Source organism: Anthonomus grandis, chromosome 7 (genome assembly GCF_022605725.1).
Source record: "Anthonomus grandis grandis chromosome 7, icAntGran1.3, whole genome shotgun sequence".
NCBI classification, from domain to species: domain Eukaryota; kingdom Metazoa; phylum Arthropoda; class Insecta; order Coleoptera; family Curculionidae; genus Anthonomus; species Anthonomus grandis.
In genome coordinates, this window is record NC_065552.1 from 14,278,785 (window position 1) to 14,302,757 (window position 23,973).

Consider the following 23,973-nt stretch of genomic DNA (forward strand, 5'->3'; position numbering starts at 1 on the left):
ATGCCAAAATAACACAAGATAAGCAATCAAAAATATACATAGGTATATTTATATGACTTATTTTAGTCTGGTATATTACAACAAATTTTTCTCACAAGGAGTTATATACTGTAATATATAGTAGTATAACGCTAAGGTAACATTATATAAAAAAGAATAACATGATAAAAAAACATACCTTCTTAGGTTGCAAATATTTTGGAAGTTTCACAAATATGGTTGGCCTTGCATCATCTAGAAGTCGTCTTCTTTCACCCAAAGAATAGAACCAATTGCTTTTAAAATGTTTGGAACAAATCTTCTAATTTTTTTGTTGGAGACCAGTGTGAAATTTTTGTGTTTTCACCCACTGTTTCCGTCTATCTGGATTTGTAGGAAACTATTTTATTAATAAAAAAAATTTAATTTTTTTTGATTAATACTTACAGTCTTTGGTTACAGGCTGTAAAAATAGTTAAATTTAAAAAACCGCCGCCACTTCCTTAACTATTGTTTATTCAGCTGGCATAAAGTCTTTAATTATAAATTCATGAACAAAAACCGTCATACTTTGTACGGAGACTGTTAGATATGTCTTATTTATTAAGTTTACAGATAATATTAGAATATCACGTACATTAAATGTATTCAACATTAAATAAAATGTGTTTTATTTGATGAGAGAAATAGTAGTTTATAATATCCTACCTGTGGAAACTGATTCCAGGCTCCTTTCTGTCATTTCTACTTTTGCAGTTGCAAGCACAACAGATCACTATATTATCACACTAAATTTATAGTTCTAAACACAGTTTTTCAGAAACTAAACCACAAAACAAGCTTTGGTGACACAAATGCTCGGCACCAAAAAATGGCATCGACTCGATTTTCGGTTTCAAATTCGGCGCACGATTTGTAATGCGCCCCCTCTCTCTCTCTCTTCTCTCTCTTTTCTTTTCTGCAACCTATTTATAATCCGTGCCCGCTGTTATTTAATCGTTATAATAACCATATCTCCCAAAAGTCCCAAACGATTTTAATAAAAATTCGTCCTGATATCAATAATATCTGAATTGATTTGTAATAATTGTTCCAAACCTCTAGAAACGGCTTTTTGTAAAAAGTTATTGAATAGCGAGATGTTAAAAAATTTAAATAGCTATAACTGCCTAAAGTCACGAAGAATTTAAAAAAGGAATCTTGATAGGGATTTTCGTGTTATATAGGGTTATTTTTTTATGGTTTCTTTTCTGCCAAAGCAACCGTAGTTTTTTCATGAAGACCACATGTAGTTCGCAAATAAACATTTTGGGTTTTAAACTTTCCGTTATAGTCAAAGTCATATACAATTTTTACGCACAACCGTTAGTCAGCATTAACGAAATGCGAATTAAGATAAAACGCATGTGTAGACACCCACAAACCAATTTAGCGTTCTTAATTCGCATTATTTGAAAACGTTTTAAAGATGTCGCCGTAATACGCATAAGGTTCCGTGTACGGAAGATCATCCAAATTTGCATTAATTTTCAGTGCTGCCAACAAATAAAAATTTAAAAACCGAGAGAGGGAGAAAAAATTTTCGCTTTGATTTTGTTGTCGTGTGCCTTATCATCATGTTTTCGCAAAATTTAAAGAATTATATTCTTTTATTAGATATATTTTTACTCAATCTCCTCAACCTAAGTAATTCACCAATAAATTATTTAGATTGGCAATAAAAAAGAGCTGGTTAACGTCCACGTTAAAACCTCTTTTTAAACTACTATACTACTACTTACTCGTTATGTAAACCCATGCCAAAGCGTTTTTGCTCTAATTCGCTTTAGCCGCTAATTCGCATTAATATCACGTGTAAACTTGTGTTATACTTACTTAAAGACTAAGGCACAATATGACATGACGCTGCGAAAATAAAGATTTTAGTGCGAAGTAAGACACCAAAATTCTGTAAAAGGGATAGCAACCTAAAACCCTCAGAAGCTCTAACTTCTAAGCTTTAAGTTCTAATGGTGATGACTGCGAGAAAATTTTAAATTATGAAAGCAGCAATTTACAATATACAGGGTGATTGACGACCGTAGCCGTATAAGGACCGTAGCATTTTTGTTAAAATTTGGTAGCAATTGTAACAGACAATGTTCTATCGGTCTAAAATATTTTCAGCACTGCAGCGTTGCCGCTTATATAGAAAAATGGCAACACCTTAAATTTTTTAAATGGAATACCCTATATATTTTGATTCCGTTTCGTTTCGAGTCTTTTTTAATCATACTTCCCTATATCTATCTCGCGCTTTTTGAGAAAAAAATTATTTTGTATGTTTTTTGTTAAAAACCAAATCATCCTTAGCACTTCTAAGCTTGTGGATATGCAGCAAAATATGCTAATACATTCATAATATTATTTTTTCATTGGTAACTGGCTTTGTTTTATTTTATTCAGGTTTTAATTTCGATCCATAATTAACAAAATAATTTTGTTACCTTACAAACTTAATGTTGAGGCAACAAATAAGCATTATGGAAATAGGACTGTAGTCAGGTAAAATTTTAATTGTAGAGTACAGAGACAGGGTAAAACAATTGATCAGCTTGTTATTGATTTGAAAAAAATTAGCAAAATATTGCAATTTTAACACATTAAATGATAGTCTAATGAGGGATAGGATTGTTTGTGAAGTGCAAATTTTAGGGAAAGAATATGTATTGTATAGAAGTATGTCAGGCTACCGAGTTGACTTGCATTATCCGACATGACATTTTGCATTGTCCAAAATAATGGCAACACCACTTCCTCTATTCGATAAGCAGAAGCTTGCGGTCGTCGGATAGGTATTTGCTGTTTTATTTTATACAGACTAACAATATTATATCGGAATTCTTCATTTTGCTGTTTGACTGCTATGTGAAGTGCACTGTTGAATTTGAAAGCGTTTTTATTTTTTTCTCTACTTATTATGGCTATTTATAATCCTTAAGAAAGCGTTCAAATTATTAAATGGTTTTATGGAGGCAATTCGGCAGTACTATGTATCGATTTGTTTGCAATTACATTTGAAAATAGACCGATTCCTTCTGGTCTCAATATTTGAGACATGATTTTGTCTTAAAGATTGTCATAAATGCAAATACCAACGTACAAGAACCTTGTATCAAAACGGTCCATGAGTAAAGACGACTGAATAAAATGGTTTATAGTGCCCTAAAAATGGATTAAATACAATCGAGCACAAGTGTTGGAAAGGAACTTGGTATGAACAACTATACAAAACTGCAAAAAGTATTTGGAAAAAATATGGATGAACATTACAAATGTTTAAAAACTAGATATTTTTCGAAGAGCAGTGGCGAAGAATATTTTGTAACACCCTGGTGAAAAAAGCAAATGAAAATCGAAATTTTTTACGAAATTATCAATTTTCTTTTCGATTACATGTTAAACACAATCTTTCCTTTGTTCGATATTGGTTTCAAGTAAATGAGCACAGAATTTTTAAATTCCGTACTAAGTATTAACTTATTGCCTAGCCAAAGAAGGAGCCAGTTTAAGCCTTCAATTAAAAGAATTAATTTTTGTTAAGAGGTTTAATTTTTGTATAGTGCATAATAATGCGCGTAATTATAATAAAAATAATAATAATAATAATGCGTCAGGCCCAACAACATACACAGCAGGACCCAGAAAACTGTACTCCGGAATAATGCCTAGACACCCTTAAACAAAAGTTCTATAATCTATTTTTTCAGGTTGCTTAAGAAGGGATAAATCTAGTAATAAAAGGAAACAAGAAGAAGAAGAATTTACTTTTTGAATACTTAGAAAAGCAATTCTATCGAAAGCTTAACGACACTTCTCTAAAAAACACTGCCATTAGCATTTACCCCACTAAAGAAAACATCGAGTTCTGGGGGCACTCAATTAAAAAGTGAATGAAAGCTCGACACTGAATGGCTGACTGAAGAACGAGCAAAGTGTCAAACATATAATCCAATGGCATTTTTACCATTTCCAGCTGACGAATTGACTAACGCCATAAAAAAACTACATAACTGGAAAGCTCCAGGCCCAGATAACTTCCAAAATTACTGGATTAAGAATTTGTGGTCAACACATGAACAACTGACCGACCTAAACGACGTGGTTATAAATCCTCAGAATTTACCCAATTTTTTAACAGAAGGTTGTAGCGTTTTATTTTTCTACTCCTTATATTCACTAACGCTCCATTGGCATTTCATTAATTTCAATAATTATATTAATAATTTCAGTCAACTTCTTTTATTCATATTTCTTTAAATTCACACTGTCAATGACATATTACTACTGTAACGCATCAATCTCCTGGATCATCTCCTTTATTCATGCTTTCTGTCGACGGTCCGTCACTTTTCTGATTGGTCTTTATTAATGTTTTCTCTGATTGGCTGATATTGACAGCTTAGGCGAGAGGTGGGGTCGTTACTGATTTAGTCGGTACTGACGGTACTGCATCCATTTTTTGAGGACTTGTTCCCGTGTCGCAGGTAGAAGCACACGTAAAAGGACAGTTTTTTATTTCCGAAGTTTGTGGAGCAGGAAGTGGCCAATATGGTTTATAATTTATAGTCCTTAATCTTGTTCCTTTAGGGAACCGTTTATTTGATAATTCTGGATTCTGGAATTCCTCTTTATTCTTCTTCAATTATTGAGGATTTAATTTCCCCGGGAAATTGCTGAAAACGGTGGAGCTGGAGCCAGAGTTAGAGCTAGTATTAGAGATTCCCAGTCCAGATAGCTAAGCTACAAATGGCATACATTCACAGCCTCGATTTTGAAGGCTAGCCGTTCATTTCTTGGAGGAATATACAGGCCAGTTTATTCCATTTATTTAAATATTACTAACCATAGATTTGTCTCACTTATTTAAATTTTTATTAAAATACCTTTAATTTCAATTTATTGCTACAAATATTTAATCAATATCATAATTTAATACGTCAATTTCTTATCTATAATTTTAGTTATTTTTTGTTCAGTATTTTTCAGTACCTTTTTTGGTAGTTAAGTAGATATAACTCGGTTAAGGCTGATATGCCTTAGGTAAAAAAGGTTCATGAACTTTCCCCTGCGTACTACAAATATATACAAAAAACTTTAATAATTGCAATTTATTTTTCAAGTGCTGAAATCTACCTAGTAGCGAAATCATGATTTAAATGTTACTTTTGTCAAACTTACTTTAATCATATCAACATTATTCATATTTTAATTCATAATAAATTATTAACATTTAACAGATTAGAACATGATGTGTATACATATCTTTGATGTAAATATAATTTGGTTGTATTGTTAACATAATTTTTTTTTGCCTCTTTAAATCTACTTTATCCAGGGTCATTTAATTGTTAATTGAAACCTATATACCAAGTGTTTTTCTTAGTTTTCTTTCATTTATTAAAAAGAAAACTAAGTGGCGCCCTCTTATTTAATAGTTATAATCAAGTTTAGATTCTTTAATAGCCAGTCATAAGTGAACCTTCGGAAAACAGGCAAATAACATAATGGACATTCGACACACTCCCGAAGCGACTCCGCGAGTGCCCGAACAGGGTGACACCTCGACACATAACACACCGCTCGGAAATACTCGATTATGTTGAGACGAGAGAGACAACAAATCGGAAATCACTTACCAGAATACGTACCGAAAAAACCTTCGAGACACTTAATTATCGGGGTTGCCAGCGCTATTATTTTACAGGTAATATACTATTTTTTTAGGTGATCGAATACCATTCGATAAATCGTTAAAAAAAATAATTAAAAAACAAAACTAATTTCAATAGCTGTCTTATTATTCTTTTTAGTATATGTTTCCTATTTAATGGTTGGGTTGAGTTGTATTGGGCTGGGTTGGTTGGGGCTGAGCTGGGTTGATAGTGATTTTTTTTTATATAAAAAGGCGCTGGGTGCAAAAAGGACCTGTTGGGTGAATAATCATTTTTCATAAGAAAAACTGATTGCGCAAAAAAAAACGAACAGGGGTAAAATTTTAATATTTTTTATTTTCTTTTTTCAATCATTTGAATGAGTCTCCGACAACGAATTTATAATAAATACGACATACATTAACCTTTGTAACTGTTTAATTTTTTAAATTCGTACAAAAAAACGGCGTTCGATAGGATAGTAAACTGTTACCGTAATTTGTATACATTCCAGCCCTGACAAAACTCAACAATATGAATGAAAACTTGGCTCAATCTAAACAAGGCTGTAATATATGATATTCTCTAAGAACCTGTTTCTTTTCCTACTTATACATATTATTAACTAATAACTCATTGCACTTTTTTACGACACCAATTCAGAAATAATGTTAGTCACAAATTACTTGATAGCAATAAGGGTGTGTATAAGTAAATTAAAAACTGTATAGCCTATTATAGTACTTTTGGTTATTCAGTATGTTATATTTAAGCTGACACACTATAGTTTATAATCCAAATATCCTCGGAGGCATATGACTTCATCAAAATCATCCAGTTTCTCCAGCATATTATCCTAAATTGCACTTTTTCAAGTTTATTAGTCAAAAGTAGTAAATATAAACACTATCACCACACCTATGCAAGCCAAATGGAACTTTGTTTGCCACAATTTTACACAAAAAAACTTGCACTTTCCCAAGTGATGGTACGTTTTTTTGGCGTCAAATTCCTCTTCACTTCGCAATAAGTATAATGCAGGTATTTAATGTTCTAAGAAGAAGAATCACAGGATAAGAGGCCAAGTAGTAAATTACACAAAGTTAGTTATAGTGTTTCTTAATCAGTATCAGGAAGTATCATCCCAGGTCCTTTGTCCTTTGTAGTTATATCTTAAAGCTTCAAATATACTAAAGAACTCACAAATTAATAACTTTTGGCAAACTATCGATAAATATAAACTAATTATTGTAAGCACGACTTGAATGTAAACAAAATATAAATAATATGCCTATACCTAACCCTATTTTGTGTTAGATGACAACCCTACAGCTATTTCGAATAAAAATTGGCTGACGTGTAAAAGACCCAACCGATCGTACTCGAACGTTTAAAATATTTCGCGGGTATTGTGTCGAATGTCCATTATGTCGAATGACGATTGTGTCCAATGCACCCGTCTCGAACCTTCGAACAATCCCAAGCCTCCAATAATTCTAAGCTACCGTCTGCAAACTCTTGGCAAAATAGTAACACTGTAAAGTTGACGCCACAAGGTACCACTTATCTCTTATCAAAGGACTGCCAAAACACTCAAGATCAGGCTAAATATGGGCCAATAACATGCTTACCCACACTCTATAAACTAATCACATCTTGCATTACAGAACGTATTTACATTGTAACCTAAATAGCATCATAGCGACTCAACTCAAGATAGGATGTATCAGAGGTGCCATGTGGTGTAAAGGACAACTAATTATCGACTTCGTAGTTTGCAATCAGGTATTTAACAACAAAAGAAACATTTTCGCAGCATACATTAACTACCGAAAGTTTTTGATGCAGTTCCACATACAGTGCTTTCATTTCAAAACGATCCACCCTTAATAACTTTCTTTAAAAAAAAAAAAAAAAAAAAAAAAAAACACTTCAAATTAGATATACAGGGGGACGTTTAATTATGCATTTACTGAAGTTCTGTCAATCCTCCAGCTAACCTCACTTTAATATGTCAAATAGCAACCCCCATCGTGTGATACATCATAGTAAGCAGCGTAAAATTCTCTATTCAACGGTACCAAGAAAAATGAAATCGGTAAATGTGTAAGCAAATAGTTAGCGAAAATGTCTAGAAATAATGAATATTTTATTTACGCCAAACTGTGGTATTTTAAATGAATACTTTTAGTGTGGTACCTACATCATTTTAAAATTCTTACACTTTTTATAATAGATCATCAAAAAAAAAAATACAAGCAATTTAGAAGTTAAAATGTGTGGTAACAAACAGTATATTTAGTTCAAGCAAATTATTTATTTTTTTAAGTAAAGAATGTGTACCGTTATTTGCAGAAAAAAAGAGTGTAAATAATTAACAATAATATATAATATTATTAATAATATACATTTTCAGCAGGATGGAGCTCCCGCGCACTACACTTTGGTAGTTCGAGAGTGGCTTGATCAAAATTTTCGAGAAAAGTGGATTGGCAGACGTGGTGCAATCGAATGGCCTGCGCGGTCTCCGGACCTATTAACCCCACTTGACTTTTTTTTTGGGGCTACTTAAAAAGCAAAGTTTATAAAACCCCACCTGAGAGTATTGAGAATTTAAAAAATAGAATATTTCAAGAATGCAGAGAAATTAGCGGGCAGACCCTTGCCAATGTTCGTAAGGAGTTTGAAAATAGGCTTTTTTATTGTCTTGCTAATAACGGCGCGCATTTTGAACATTTAATAAAATAAATTTGTTAAACTAATTAAATTTGTTTTTTTACCCTACCGATTTGCACTTTACTTGCTTCTTGGTCAATCAAATTTTTTTTTTTTTACATCCATTGATAGCATAATGAATGCCCTTTAAAATAATGTATCACACCATGGGGTAGCCATTTGACATACCAAAGTTTGGCGTAAATAAAATATTCATTATTTCTAGACATTTTCGCTAACTATTTGCTTACACATTTACCGATTTCATTTTTTTTGGTACCGTTGAATAGAGAATTTTACGCTCCTTACTATGATGTATCACACGATGGGGGTTCCCGTTTGACATATTAAAGTGAGGTTAGCTGGAGGTGAGGAGGTGATTGACAGTACTTCAGTAAATGCATAATTAAACGTCCCCCTGTATATCTAATTTGACGTGTTTTTTTTTTCTTTAAATTCACCCTTATTAAGGGTGGATCGTTTTGAAATGAAAGCACTGTATATGGCTTATTAATGTACTTAAATTGTACAAAATAGATAACCACATAATTTCCATTTTACAATTCGCTATAGCATCTTGGCGAACATCAATAAAACTTCAGCTGCCTAACGGTAACTGCATTGGAACTAATATAATTTCTATTCGTAGGGGTATATTCCACGGAGATTAAGTTCACTTTGGTTCTGCCTTGCCATGAATCCACTCTCTAGCCAACTCAATTCAACTAAATACGGATTTGGCCTAAAAAAGGATAATAGAGAACTAACAAGAGTAAACCATCTACTTTATATGGATAACTTAAAAATTCTTACGGCAATCTTACGAAATTCTTACGAAATCAACTAGATAAGATGCTTAAAATAGTGGAAAAATTCTCTGATATAGAAATGATCTTTCGACTGGATAAGTGCTGAACGGTGAACATTATTAAGGGTAAACTACAACCAGGTGGCTTTCAAACAGAAAACGGTTAGATAATTAATGCTATGGACGAAGAACAATTCTACAAATATCTAGGAATGAAGCAGGCGCAAAGAATAGACCATAGAATTATAAAGAATGAGCTGACTACTAAGTTCACTACAAGAATGCGACGAATCCTTAAACCACGTCTTAATAGCAGAAATTATTACTTAAAGCTATTAATACAAATGGAGTCAGTTCATTAACTTACTCTTTTGGTATTATAGGATGGACTAAACGGACAGCGAAAATTTGCCAAGAAAGGCTAGAACATTCCGAACGAAAGCTAATAAGCGTCATCTGCGCAGTGCCGTAGAACGATACGCTGCCTCGACATATGGGAGGAAGAGAATGGCCGACATAAAGAAGCAGCTGAGTCAGCAAATTAGTAACTTGCGTTGTTGGTTTTCTTAAGTTCCTTACACTTGCAGCGCTCGGTTTTCCGCGCTGCTAGAGCTTCGTTAATGTAGAAGTCCCCCAAGCTCCATGTTTTTTTTTTATTTTCCTTATTCTAATAAAATAATCCATAGTAAGCTTTGATAGAAATTTTATATGTATCCTTTTAAGCCAACTTTTTGTTGAAAATCCTATATTGTCCTATTAGTTGTCAATCTCGGATTTTTCAAAAAGAAATTGAGTGCTTTACTTACAGGAACTATAGTTAATATATATTCTTTGGTATCTGAAACCCCATGAATATCTACGTTGTTAAGAACGCTATACTGCTCTTGCCTATTTAGCTTAGCTCGGAGTTCTATATTTTGCCTTTCAAGGGGTACACATTTGGTCTCCAAAGAGCAAATTTCTTAAGACACAATGACTTTTTCCTCTCTTGAGCGGATATCATCTTGTTCGTTTCCTGAAATGTAATTTGGGAGTCCGCAAGTACATTTCCCATCGTAGCATTAATTTTTTTATTGCGTTTATTTCCTTCAGAATTTTCTTAAAGTGGGTGGTTTACTCCAAACAGGGCATTCCCAAGACCCGGTCTCTTTTCTCAGTGACCGGTACACAAGACACATGAGAGCACGTAGCTCCCACACACCTTAATCGCTTTCTCGACCTCATGGAATTAAATATCTCTGTACACAAAACACAAATATTAGACATATTTACCGGACTACAGAAATAAATAAATGTAAATAGCTTATATCGACCAGAGTAAAGGCAATTAACTTAAAATTCAAGATGAGGATTTTTGCAGCTTTCTACTAAGGTATGTTATTATTGTTATTTCGCGATGTGATACTTTTGTATATTTATCAACCAGTAATTACACCTTTTCGCAATAATTTTTGTTTAACGTAAATAAAAACCCAAACTTTCTTGTTAAGTATTGTTCGATTCAGCTTCAAAACTTAATTTTAATCAAAGATATATATTAATTCGCGGACCAAACAAAATTGAAATTAATAACGTAAATTTCTACTACTACTACATAATATATTTTTTTAAATATGAGGACCAATTTAAATAGAATTGAACATTTGGTCAATCACCCCTAGACTCAACGAAGCAGCCACCTAGACTACATGCATTTATTTTCCACAATTAGTTTAAAAAACATAATTAAAACAACAATTTTTCGATCGATTCATTATTTTTTATTAAATCATTATAGCCAAACAAAATAATAATAACCAATTTTAAAAATAAAAACAAACCTATTTACAAAAAATTTAAATGTTTAGGCAATCTTGAGGTAAACAGACCAGTTTTAGACTATATTCGCATAATAATATTAAAAACGTCCATATTGATACATTTACTATGCTATAAATATCTCTCGAATTCTTTATAATTCTGTTTACCCCTAGAATAAATAATGAGTAGAATAGTCATATAATAATGTCACCCAATAAATACAAATTAGTAAAAAAACACAATAATTTCTTTTTTCTATACCGGATTTTAACAAGCAACAAATACAATTTCACAACTTTTATCAAAATAAAAGCAACACTGGATTTCTGATATTTAAGAAAAAGTTAAGTCCTTTCCAGTCCTATTTTTATAAAGTGCATTCGGTAGGAATGTTAAATAAAGCATAACAAAAAATTTATGGCAGTTCTCAAATATATTCAGCAATACTAGTAGAAGTGATTTTACATACTAATTTATGATGCAGAATATGTTTGAGATGCCGCAAATACAAGAATTTTCATAAAATAATTTAAATAACAAAATAAGGGCTATTTTCGTAGAAAATAGATAATATTTCTACTAACTACCGTAAATATTACGTAAATCGGGTATGATGTCTCTCTGTTCCTTTTTGGGTATGGCAAGTTGGGGTAGATTATTTATTTTTACTTCTTTTTTAAATAGTTGTCCCATGCTCTTCCCGATCAGCTGAAAATATATGGATATTGTTAATAAAAGGGTTGTCACTATTATACAATGATGTCGACTAAACTAGTATATTGTTTTTGTTTTCTTTGCCAATCCAATCTGCGGTTCTAGGGCAGGAACTTAAATATACCTGAATTGCGAATCCATTAAAAAATAAATGACCACTACTAGGTAACCGCCATTTTGCGTGATTGTGTCCTTTCGATGTTGGTCTCTCTGACAAATGTCAGTGGTGCCAATTGTATAGAAACAAAACGATTAGAGTTTTTGGGAGGTCATGTTTACAAAAACCAAATAGAAAGTTATATTTAGTTAAGAATTTAAGACATTTTAAAGCATTGGTTCTGATATTTTTTTATACTTGTATAAGAATCTCGTTAAAATTTACGAACTTTCAATTAATTTGGAGGGATAGATAAAAGCACATAAAAATATGTGTTCTCTTTTTAATAAATAAATCTCATAAACTTCTTTCTTACAAATCCTTATACCATAAAAGTTATGGTATTCATTTAAATTTTTGAAATTATAAACAAACGTTATTGAAATCCTATCATTATTTCTCTTTGGCACATATGTTTTAATTTAGAATATGATTTAAAAACAATTGTTTTGCGCGTAAACGCACTTTTACGCAACCACTTGTGTGCCACTTGTAGTATTGCGTTAGGTGTGTAAAATCAAAAAAGTTCTGACCAATTTTACGTCATTTAATTAAGAAGAACCCAGCGCTCCGTTTAGTCTTAAGGTCTAATTTATACTGACTACATAAAAATATTAAAACACAACGACAAAAAACGGTTCTACGTGACAACGACCGCGATCCCCCTTTGCCTACACAAACAGTTCTTAGAAATAAGAAAGAAAAATAAACCGAGTGTCTCGCCGCGGACCTTTCGATTGCTTAGCTTGCATTTCTCTGGTCTCTTGAAATTACGCCGATAAATAATTGAGTCATAATTCGAACATGCCGCCGCCCTTGAAAGTATCCAGATAATATAATGTAAAATTGAATACTTTCAACAAAATTAATAAAAACAGTAGAATAGCAAAAATTTAAAGTTGAAATTGTTGTTAGTAAATAAAAAATAGATCTAAAATAACCTAACACAAATTTTAGAGCCTGGGTTAAAGAACACAAATATAGTAATTTACTTAAATAAAAAATATTAGTTCCGAACCTTACCTAAATATTAGGATTAAGAACAAAAAAAAATGTATGCAGAATAAAAATAGTGTATAGATTATGTGAAATACAAATAGGTATACAGTTATTCACTCATTAAAATTGACAGTCCATGCATTGCCTTTTATTAAACAAAGTACAAAGAATTGTCGCACACTGTAACAACGATCACTTATTATTGCCACTCGACACAATGTTCTGTTGACTTGGAAGTGGACAAATTTTTACTATGCTTTGCTTTATGATTCCGCCTTTGGTTTTCAAACTGACCACACGAACAACTCCATCAGCACCTGGATGTACGGCAATTATTCGTCCAAGTCGCCATTGTAGAGGTGGTAGTCCGTCCTCCTTGATTATTACTAACGAACCTAGAAGGTCTTCCATTTGGGTCTGGAATTTCCACTTCTGTCGCTGATGTAGGGTGTGAAGGTAATCACGTGACCATCGGCCCCAGAATTGCTGTAGTAGCTTCTGGAGTTGGGAATAATTCTTAAGTCGGTTGCTTGGTATCTTAGATACATCGGGCTCTGGTACGGCATTAAGCGCTCGACCAATTAGAAAATGACCAGGTGTCAATACCTCAAGATCATTAGGATCGTCCGTAAGAGGTATCAAGGGCCGAGAATTTAAAACCCCCTCTACTTGCACAAGGAATGTATAGAATTCCTCATAATTATATTTTACATCGTTAAGAATGTGCTTTAAATGTTGCTTAACCGATTTTACGGCCGCTTCCCACATTCCTCCGAAATATGGTGATCGGGGAGGTATAAAATGCCACTGTATTTTACTGCAAACTAAGAAATCTTCAATTTCACTACCTTTAAAAAAAGCTTGAATAGAGGCAAGCTCATTATTAGCCCCAATAAATTGTGTACCATTATCCGAATAAAGTTCTTGACAAATACCGCGTCGCGCGACAAATCGCTTTAAAGCGGAAATGAATGAAGCCGTTGTAAGTTCGGTGACTAATTCTAAATGAATCGCCTTGGTTGATAAACAAACAAAGACACATATGTAGCATTTTAACAGTTTTTTGTTTCTAAATTTGGAATCCTTTAATATAAAAGGGCCGGCATAATCTACGCCGGTATGGCAAAATGGATATGAAGGTACGACTCGCGCGGTTGGCAAATCTCCCATTTGTGCACTAAGGGGTTTTGGATTGGATCGGAAACAAGGAATGCATTTTCTTATAATGGATTTAACTAGGCTTTTTCCCTTTAGGGGCCAGAATTGTTGACGTACGGATGACAAAGTAGCTTGGCATCCAGCATGGAGGTTTCTAATATGCTCATGGAGCACAATAAGTTCAGTAAATTTATGTTTACTTGGAAGGAGTATCTGTAGTTGGATTTAAAGAGCTTAAGTTACTATTGAGTTTAACAGAATTATACTTTTTTAGATTATTTATGTCCTCAGATAATGTTTCGTTTTGTACGATTTTTACGATACACTTTAACCCGTCGAAGATTTCAGATTGTTTTAAGGGTCCATATTCCCTTTGAGGTTTTGGAACTCTGCAATTTTTACAAAATCTTAATACGTAGGCTGCGGTATGTAGCAATCGCGTATAACTAGATGCTCTGTTAATAAGGGTTTTAAAGTTTACTGAGGAAGTTTGTACACTAAAAACTACAGATTTTGGATTAATTTCGGATGGTTCGGGTAATTTTTTTATATCTTTATGTGCAAAATTGGATATGTGATTGTTAGATGGCCAATCTTTTGTAAGCCCCGAGAGAAAATTTGGACCGTGCCACCACAATGGATTAATTTTTAATTCATTGGAGACAACGCCTCGAGAGATAAGATCAGCTGGATTTTGTGAGGACTTTATGTGATACCAATTATTTGTATCAGATGTTTGTTGAATTTCGGAAATTCTATTCCCTACGAAAGTCTTCAGGTTACGGGGCTCTAAACTAAGCCAACATAGGACAATCGTGGAATCTGTCCAGTAGAAAATTTTATTTATGGATAAATCTAAAATAGCACAGACCTTTTTCATTAGTTTGGTTAATAAGAGTGCCCCACAAAGTTCGAGTCGAGGTAAAGAAATAACTTTAAGAGGCGCCACTCGAGACTTGGCGCATAATAAATTTATGATTATTTTACCATTAAGATCTTCACACCTAACGTAAATACAGGCACCGTAAGCATTGATAGATGAGTCACAAAATCCATGCAATTGAATGTTTTTTGGGTTACTTGAGGTTACTTGTCTGGGAATTTTTAATGAAATAGCTTCAAATAGTTGTTTAGTAAAGTTAATCCAGATTCGAGATAAATCATTGGGAACAGGGTCGTCCCAAGAGATTTTTAGTAGCCACAATTTTTGTAGCAGTATTTTAGCTTGCACTATTATGGGCCCTAATAAACCTAAAGGGTCGAAGATTTGGGATATGATGGAAAAAATAGAGCGTTTTGTTATATCATTTTTTAAGGTTATTGCGTGTGAATTGTATATGAAGTTATCCGATTCGGGTTCCCATAAGATTCCTAGAGTTTTAGAACCTTGGGGGTGATTTAATAAAAAATCCTTTGGGTTTTGATTATTTAAGGGTGATAAAACATTAGGATCGTTAGAAGCAAATTTTCTTAGTTCAAACTGATATTTTTTAAGAATCGAGGTTAGGTTTATTCTTATGGCTATGATTTCATCAACGGTCTGGGCGCCCGTGATAACATCATCTACGTAACAGTCGTTTGCCAATACATGACTTTCTTTGGGAAAAGTTGGCTTACATTCAATAGAGATTTGTTGAAGACATCTAGTGGATAAAAATGATGCACTGGATGTACCATAGGTTATCGTGTTAAGTTCAAAATGATTAAGTTCATCCTCCATATTGTCTCGCCAAACTATTCGCTGAAGACACCTTTGTGATGGATCTATGAGTACCTGGCGGTACATCTTAGCAATGTCACCTGTGATAACAAAATTATGCTGCCTAAAACGAATAATAATGGAAAATAGATCATTTTGAATAGTAGGGCCGACCTTGAGTGTATCGTTTAGAGAAATATTAGATGAGGTTTTTGCTGAGCCGTCGAAAACTACTCTAAGTTTTGTTGTTAAGCTGTCAGATTTTTCTACGGCGTGATGAGGGAGGTAGTAAATGGGATATGCTTCAACTTTATTAGGATCGACCTTGGTCATGTGCTCAAGGTCTTGATATTCTTGCATAAAGTTAGTATAGGATTTTTTGTGTTCGGGGTTTTTATCAAGCTTTCGCTCTAGGGCAAGAAATCTTTTTATTGCCGAGTCCCTAGAGTCTCCTAAATTGTTTACATTGGTTTTTAATGGAAGATTGACTTGAAATCTGCCGGAATGAGTACGAGAATGGGTACGGGTAAAATGTGTTTCACATTCCAGCTCTTCCAAAGAATATTTTGTTGCATAGTTAGCTGGAAGTTCCTCAATTTTCCAGAAGCTTTCAAGAGCTTGGTATAGGTCATTATTGCTAACAGTATTAAGAAAACATTGCTTATGGGTTTGTTTTAAAGTAATCAGGGAAAGAGGTCCAGAAATGATCCAGCCTAGTTTAGTTTGTTGGAGAATTGGATTGTTTTTATCTGTTTGATTTGCCCGGACATTAATAAATCATAGAAAAGCTCTGCTCCAATGAGCAGATCAATATCGGATGACTCATAAAAGTATGGATCAGCCAATTGCAAATCATCAGGAATATCTAATAATGTTGGGTCAATAGATTGCTGATGCAGCGTTTCTGTTATTTTTTCTATTACTAGGGTTGACATTTTAAATTTGTATTTTTTGTGGATTGATAAGGCATTTATGTTTATGCGCTGACTTATAAAAGTTATACCGGGATTTATTCCAGAAATTGGAATATTGACCTTTTCAGATGCAAGATTTAGGTTATTACAAAGATTTTTGTTTATAAAGTTGGATTGGGATCCCCCATCTAAAAGTGCCTTGCAAAGGATAGGTGAATTATTTTTGTCAAAAATATATACTTGGGCAGTGGCTAACAAAACCGATTTATTTGGTTTTGTGGTAGCACATGATAATGTATAGTTTGGCATGGATATATTAGACTGACTGCTGCCTGCTTCATTTATAGCAGGAATGACCTTTTGACCCATAATTTGGGAATTTTTAGGCGAGATTGATGAGTTTGATTGATTTGTTTTATAAACACTAGTATTAGAAATTTGGTGGTCTAATTGGGGTAAGGAATGTGAATGCTAACTTCCGCTCGCTTCTGAGGAATAAGGATGATTTTGGAGGCTATTGGTTTCATATGTCGTGAACTGTGTCACGGTATTAGGTTGTTTATTAATTTGATGAGAGGAATAATGGTTACGGTTAGTCTGAGACGGTCGATTATGTGTTTGAGGGTTGAGAGTATCTTGTTGTTTGTTTTGGGTTTGATAATGAAAATTCGAATTGCCATTGTTACTGTGAAGTAAGTAATGATGTCTTTTTTGACAATACCTACAGGAGTGAAGAGACCTGCACTCAGCTGTAGCATGTCCAGGACGAAGACAGTTTATACACAGATTAAAGCGTTTGGCTTCATTAAAGCGAGAACTGGTGGGTAAGTCTATAAATTTTTTGCATAAGCAAATTAAATGATTTTCCTTACACATAGGACACTGATTAAGTGAAGTAGATACATGCGAATAGGTTTTATTTTGAACAGTTCGGTCATAATGCCGCTCTTGTTTCATATTAGATTTTATATCAATGGATTCAAGTAATTGGCATCTTTCTGTTAAGAACTGAATAAAATCAGTTATTGATGGTTTATCTTTATTTTTTGAGAATATTTCCCACTCTTTGCGAGTAATGGAATTTAATTTGGATGTTAATAAAAATATGAGTAACGTATCCCAATGGAAAACATGTTCATCTAATTTTTCTAGGAAACGAAAATGCTTCTGAAAGGTGTCCAAAAACTTGCGAAGGCTTGTGTGAGAATCATCCTTCACAGGATAAAGATTAAAAATTGCCTTGACGTGCGCATGCACTATGGCTTTTTTATTCTCATATCTTTGTTTTAAAAGATCCCAGGCTATAGTATAATTGCTATCGGACGCATTAAGGGAGCTTATAGTTTGGAATGCGTCACCTTTTAAGGCTGTTTGTAGATAGTAGAATTTTTGTACATTGGATAGGGTAGTATTTTTATCAATAAGTGATTCGAATGTTTCGTAAAATTGCATCCACTTGTCATAGGTGCCAGAAAATTCTGGTATAGTAATAGGAGGCAATTTTGCTGGAAAATTATTGGTTAAGTTTTGGGCTCGAGGTTCGTTAATGATTACAGGAATTTGTGGGGGTGGTTGATTTGCCAAGCTTACGAGATTCCTACTAGTTTCTAATGACAATTTAGCTTTAGATAAAACTGTATAGTAATGCTCTTCGAATTCAGCTCGCTCATTATCCTGTAAATTTTGTTCAGGTAAGTCATGCTGAATACAAAGATGGTCAATACTAGATTGAAGCTGTTCAAATTCATTAATAGTGTTTTGTATAACACTAATACGTGTTTCGATTTGTGATAAAGTATCAGGAAGGTTAAGCTCATCTTTCGAGATTCTATTTAAAAATGAATTAAATCTTGTAAGTGAAGCTTTTACATGCCCACGACGTGATATTAAAAACTTTAATTCGGTTTTGGATTGTTCTAAGACTTGCTCTTGGGTTGGAGCCTCGGTCGGATCCATATTATAATTATTAAAAATAAATTAAAAAAAATAAAAATTATAATATTAATAAATATTATAAAATAGATTATAGGATAAATAAAATATAGATTAGGCTTGGCTTAAAAAATAAAAATATTTGCTTACTTGGGTTACAGAATAGTGGATAGTGTATACCATAAAATGGCTAAGCAACATGTAGGTTCAAAAATAAATGTAGGATTAAAAAATAAAATGAATGTAGGTTATAAAATAAAATATGATTGATAAAGGTTATTATGAGAAACCGTTTTAAACCAAGTTTAAGTTTGAGGCGTTTAATTATAGATTAAAAGTTCGGCTTATAGGATAAATAGGCTTCTTGGTTTAAATGGCTTGCTTCACAGGAGTATAGTATGGACTAAACTGACCTTAATAGTCTTCGGCTGGTTCCTCTGATGGGTTTTTTGAGGTTATCCAGATTATCCAGGTTTTATCTGGCTCGAAGGACCATGTTTTGCGCGTAAACGCACTTTTACGCAACCACTTGTGTGCCACTTGTAGTATTGCGTTAGGTGTGTAAAATCAAAAAAGTTCTGACCAATTTTACGTCATTTAATTAAGAAGAACCCAGCGCTCCGTTTAGTCTTAAGGTCTAATTTATACTGACTACATAAAAATATTAAAACACAACGACAAAAAACGGTTCTACGTGACAACGACCGCGATCCCCCTTTGCCTACACAAACAGTTCTTAGAAATAAGAAAGAAAAATAAACCGAGTGTCTCGCCGCGGACCTTTCGATTGCTTAGCTTGCATTTCTCTGGTCTCTTGAAATTACGCCGATAAATAATTGAGTCATAATTCGAACAACAATGTCAATGAAAATGATCAGATGGTGAATGAACGATATAAAATGATGTAACTAAAAATGATGTAACTAAATTTATGGTTTAGATAATAAAAAAAGACAAACGAGCCACCCAATGCATATATAAAATAATTTTTAAATAAAATTATAATAATAAAAAATTATTAATTTAAGAGAGAGAAGAAGAGAAGCTCTACGTAAACGTTTTAAACAACTTAACTGGAATGGATATATACAGGGTGTCCGGAAAGTCAACGATAATACTGAAGGGGCTGATGGAGCAACTCATAAGCATCCAGAAAAACATAAAATGACCTTAGTAAAAAATCGATGGTTTTCGAGATATTGGCACTTTAGTGGAAGTCACCAAAATCCTACTCTTGGATCAGATTTTCGATTGTCACGGCTTAAAAATAGATATTTTTTAGAATCTCTTTTTAGCTATAGAACACTGAATAGCCATTTTACTGATCAAAGACAAACATTAAACTAAACGGCCAAAAAATTTAATAAGAAATCTATTCTAAAATAAAGTATTACTTATTTTTATTTTTTAAACTTTGAATTTGACCGCTCATACTGGACCGAAAAATTGTACGGCAACCCGGCTAATACCTTAAAAAGTTTGCTCATTTAATTTAATTTTAAAATTACCCAATATGTTTTAAAAAAAGCTTTACTGTTATTGTGATAGAGTGAAAGATAAACCTAATCTACCTTATGAAAAAAATAAAACAAATTTATAATTATGTTATGTTCAAAAAATATTTTTATTTAACTTAAAAAAAAAATTAAAAATCAAATAATATGTTCGAACTGTCTACCACCAACGCGAATGCAGGCGTGGCATCTTTTAATAAATGACCTATTGATCCATCTTGCATTCCTGGCAGCGTTAAGATCTTGGGCTGCATCATTTATTCGCTGCCGTAATTCAGCAATATTATTTATTGGTCTTGCATAAACCTTTTCTTTTATGCAACCCCAGTAAAAAAAATCGAGGGGGTTTAGGTCTGGACACCTGGGAGGCCATAAAATTGGACCAAGTCGGCCGATCCATCTGTTGGGGTATGTTTGGTTTAAATACCGACGAACTTCATGGGCATAATGTGCCGGGCAACCATCATTTTGGAACCACATTATTCGGCGACTGGCCAAAGGAACATCTTCTAAAAGAATTGGTAGATTGTTTCGACAAAAATCTAAATAAGCCTGCCAGTTCAAATTTTCTGGTAATTCGAATGGTCCAATTACACGTCCGTTTAAGATACCGGTCCACAAGTTTACTTTAAATCGGTACTGTGACCTTTCTTCTCGAATAGAGTGGGGATTTTCCAACGCATAAGTGTGCAAATTGTGCATGTTCATAAAGCCATCCTTTTTGAATGTGCTCTCATCCGACCACAGTATATTATTTAAAAAATTCGGATCCTCTTGATTTTTTTTGCAACATTCTGCGGCAAAATTGTAGGCGTGGTTCGTAGTCTCGAGGCAGTAGGCTTTGCACTCGTTGAACATGATAAGGGTGATATTGAAATCGCCTAGTGATGTCGTTTACTACCGATTTCGGTATCCCTGTTCTTCTTTCGATTTCTCGTGCCGAAGTAGTCGGATCATTTTTAATTTCTTCTAAAACTTGATCAACATAATCAATACGAGGTCTTCCCTCTCGAACAGGAGCATGAGGCATTCTGCCTTCGGAATATGAGCGATGAACATTAATAAATACACGATAGTCAGATATCGGGCCAAATTCGGATATCTTTCTTGATAAAGATTAGACGCTGCTAGAGCATTTCCTCTGCATTCACCATAAATGAGATGCATGTTTGCATATTCTTGGGCGGTATACGGCAAGGGCATAATAAATGATTAACCAATAAAACAAACAGCTCAAAGAACACAGTCCACAAGAAAATGAACTCATAAACAAATCCAAAGCAAAAGGTAACAGAAACGTTAGGATCCAAGCAAAAAAGTAGTTAGTTCACGGAATACTGTAAACAAACTAAATTCCAAAAATGTTTGTTGTTTATTGCTATGGTGATAAGAATTACCTTCGCTCTTGATTTTTTTAATTTTTAAGTTAAATAAAAACATTTTAAACATAACTTAAAAATTTGTTTAATTTTTTTACAATGATATCATAAGGTGAATTAGGGTTATTTTTTACTATAACACAATAATAGTAAACTGTTAAAAAAACATTTAGGTAATTTTAAAAAGTAGATTAAATGAGCAAAGTTTTTAAGGTATTAGCCAGGTTGCCGTACAATTTTTTTGGTCCAGTATGAGTGGTCAAATTCAAAGTTTAAAAAATAAAAATAAGTAATACTTTATTTTAGAATAGATTTCTTATTAAATTTTTTGGCCGTTTAGTTTAATGTTTGTCTTTGATCAGTAAAATGGCTATTCAGTGTTGCATAGCTAAAAAGAGATTCTAAAAAATATCTATTTTTACGGCGTGACAATCGAAAATCTGATCCAAGAGTAGGATTTTGGTGACTTCCACTAAAGTGCCAATATCTCGAAAACCATCGATTTTTTACTAAGGTTATTTTATGTTTTTCTGGGTGCTTATGAGTTGCTCCATCAGCCCCTTCAGTATTATCGTTGACTTTCCGGACACCCTGTATACTTATACCGGGTGGTGCATCGCCGAGCGGAACATAGGAAAACCCATGTAAATTTTAAGGGGGTCAATTATTGGCTTCTCTGTATATTTTATAGAAAAATGTAAGATAACTTTTTAAAGAGACCAATCTAACAAACCCTTGTGCACAGTTTCAAAAAATTTTAATAAGCAAATCTTGAATTATTCAATTAAATGTAATTGCAAAATTAGCCAATTTTCGGTTCAGGTAAAACCAAACGGGCACCAGTAAAATGAATATTGTCACTGACGTGAGGAAAAGTGTCAATAAATCTGTGACAGTCGATATTTGAAAACAAGTATGAATTATTTAATCGACGAAAAAAGCCATAATTAAGTGGCATTATGCGGGAAACAGTTTTAGAGCAGGATCTGAAATGTTTTCAGTTTATTTCCCCACCAAGCCCATTCCGTCCATTTCAACTATTAAACGTATTGTCAATAAGTTCGAGTCCAAAGGTACCGTAATAATAATTGTAAATGTTCAACTCAGGATATCGAAAATAGTGCTGAAGATAGAGAGAACAGAGATCTTAATATTCTACTGAGTGTGGAGGAAAACAAGATGGTTAGTACGAGGGTTCTTGGGCAAGAGGTAAATAAACATCATACAACGGTATTGCGCACTTTAAAAAAACACAAATATTATTCGTATAAATTCGAAAAACATCAAGAGCTGCAAGAAGGAGATGAAGAGCGAAGAATGAAGCCAATAATTGACCCCCTTAAAATTTACATGGGATTTCCTATGTTCCGCTCGGCGACGCACCACCCGGTATATATATATATATATATATATATACACATATATATATATATATACACAATTTTCTTGAGGTATCGGTCCTGATGAGGGCTAATGTTAAAATAGAATGTCTTTTAAGTTACCACCAAGCTTTCAAATATGTTTATTTTCTTCTTCAGTTAATTTTCCTTCCTCCATTAATTTTGATTTGGAGCAGATAATGAATTTCTTCAGTGAACATAATTTGCAGATTAACCCTATTAAAACTAAAGTTCTATTGTTTGCGGGTCGCAATCAACGGCATAACATAGAAAATACACTTAATATTACGCTTAATAATACTGCTCTCACTTTTCCAAATCACGTAAAAATTTTGGGTCTCATTGTTGACACATCTCTCAGATTTAGGGATCACTGTTATATGATCACTGATCATATGTTATTACAAAAATGTTATTTACGCTTGCGAATGCTTTATGCAAATAAAAGTATTTTAAATTACAAAACAAGAAAAAAGCTTTCTGAATCCTTGGTTATGTCTATCATTAATTATTGTATAATTGTGTATTACCCATGTATAGATAGAATAACGCAAAATCGCTTGCAGCGTATTCAAAACACATGTTGTCTTTTTATTAATAATCTTAGGAAATACGACTATGTATCACAAGCTATACTACAACTTAAATGGCTAAAAATTCTGAATATATTTAAGTTGTATTTATTAGTATTTTTATATTGCTATTTAAAACACGCACACCTGTGTCTTTGTGTGAAAAGATGATTTACAGAACTGAGGTTCATAGTCGTAATATAAGGTATAATATACTTTCAATGCCACGTCATACTACATCAATGTTTGAACGTTCTTTCACCTATCAAGCTGTCATTCTATTTAATCGTTTCAGGCCAAATTTTCATTTTACCATTTATTTTTATCGAAGATTCTATAAAGATCTATTCTTAGAACAGCAATGATTGGTTGTTCTTGGTTCATTTATTTAATTGTTACTTAGCTGATGGAACATATGTTTTACTTTAAAGTAGTATTAATTTTAGTTTTTTTTTTTTTTAACTGGATAGGTTAAGAGATAAAGAGTAGCTTTTACGCTAATCTTCGCCTGTTCAGGCAAATACTGTCATTTGCAGGGTT

The 23,973-nt window shown here is 33.2% G+C and overlaps 1 protein-coding gene across 1 annotated transcript in view; it reads right to left on the reverse strand.

Annotated features, from left to right (window-relative positions):
- Window positions 1-11,224: 11,224 nt before the first annotated feature.
- Window positions 11,225-23,973, reverse strand: part of LOC126738399 (exportin-5) — a 41,985-nt gene continuing 29,236 nt past the window's right edge. Inside the window, 1 exon segment of the mRNA XM_050443715.1 lies at window positions 11,225-11,703. Within this exon segment, the coding sequence (XP_050299672.1) occupies window positions 11,575-11,703 (129 nt within the window). The 3' untranslated portion in view covers window positions 11,225-11,574.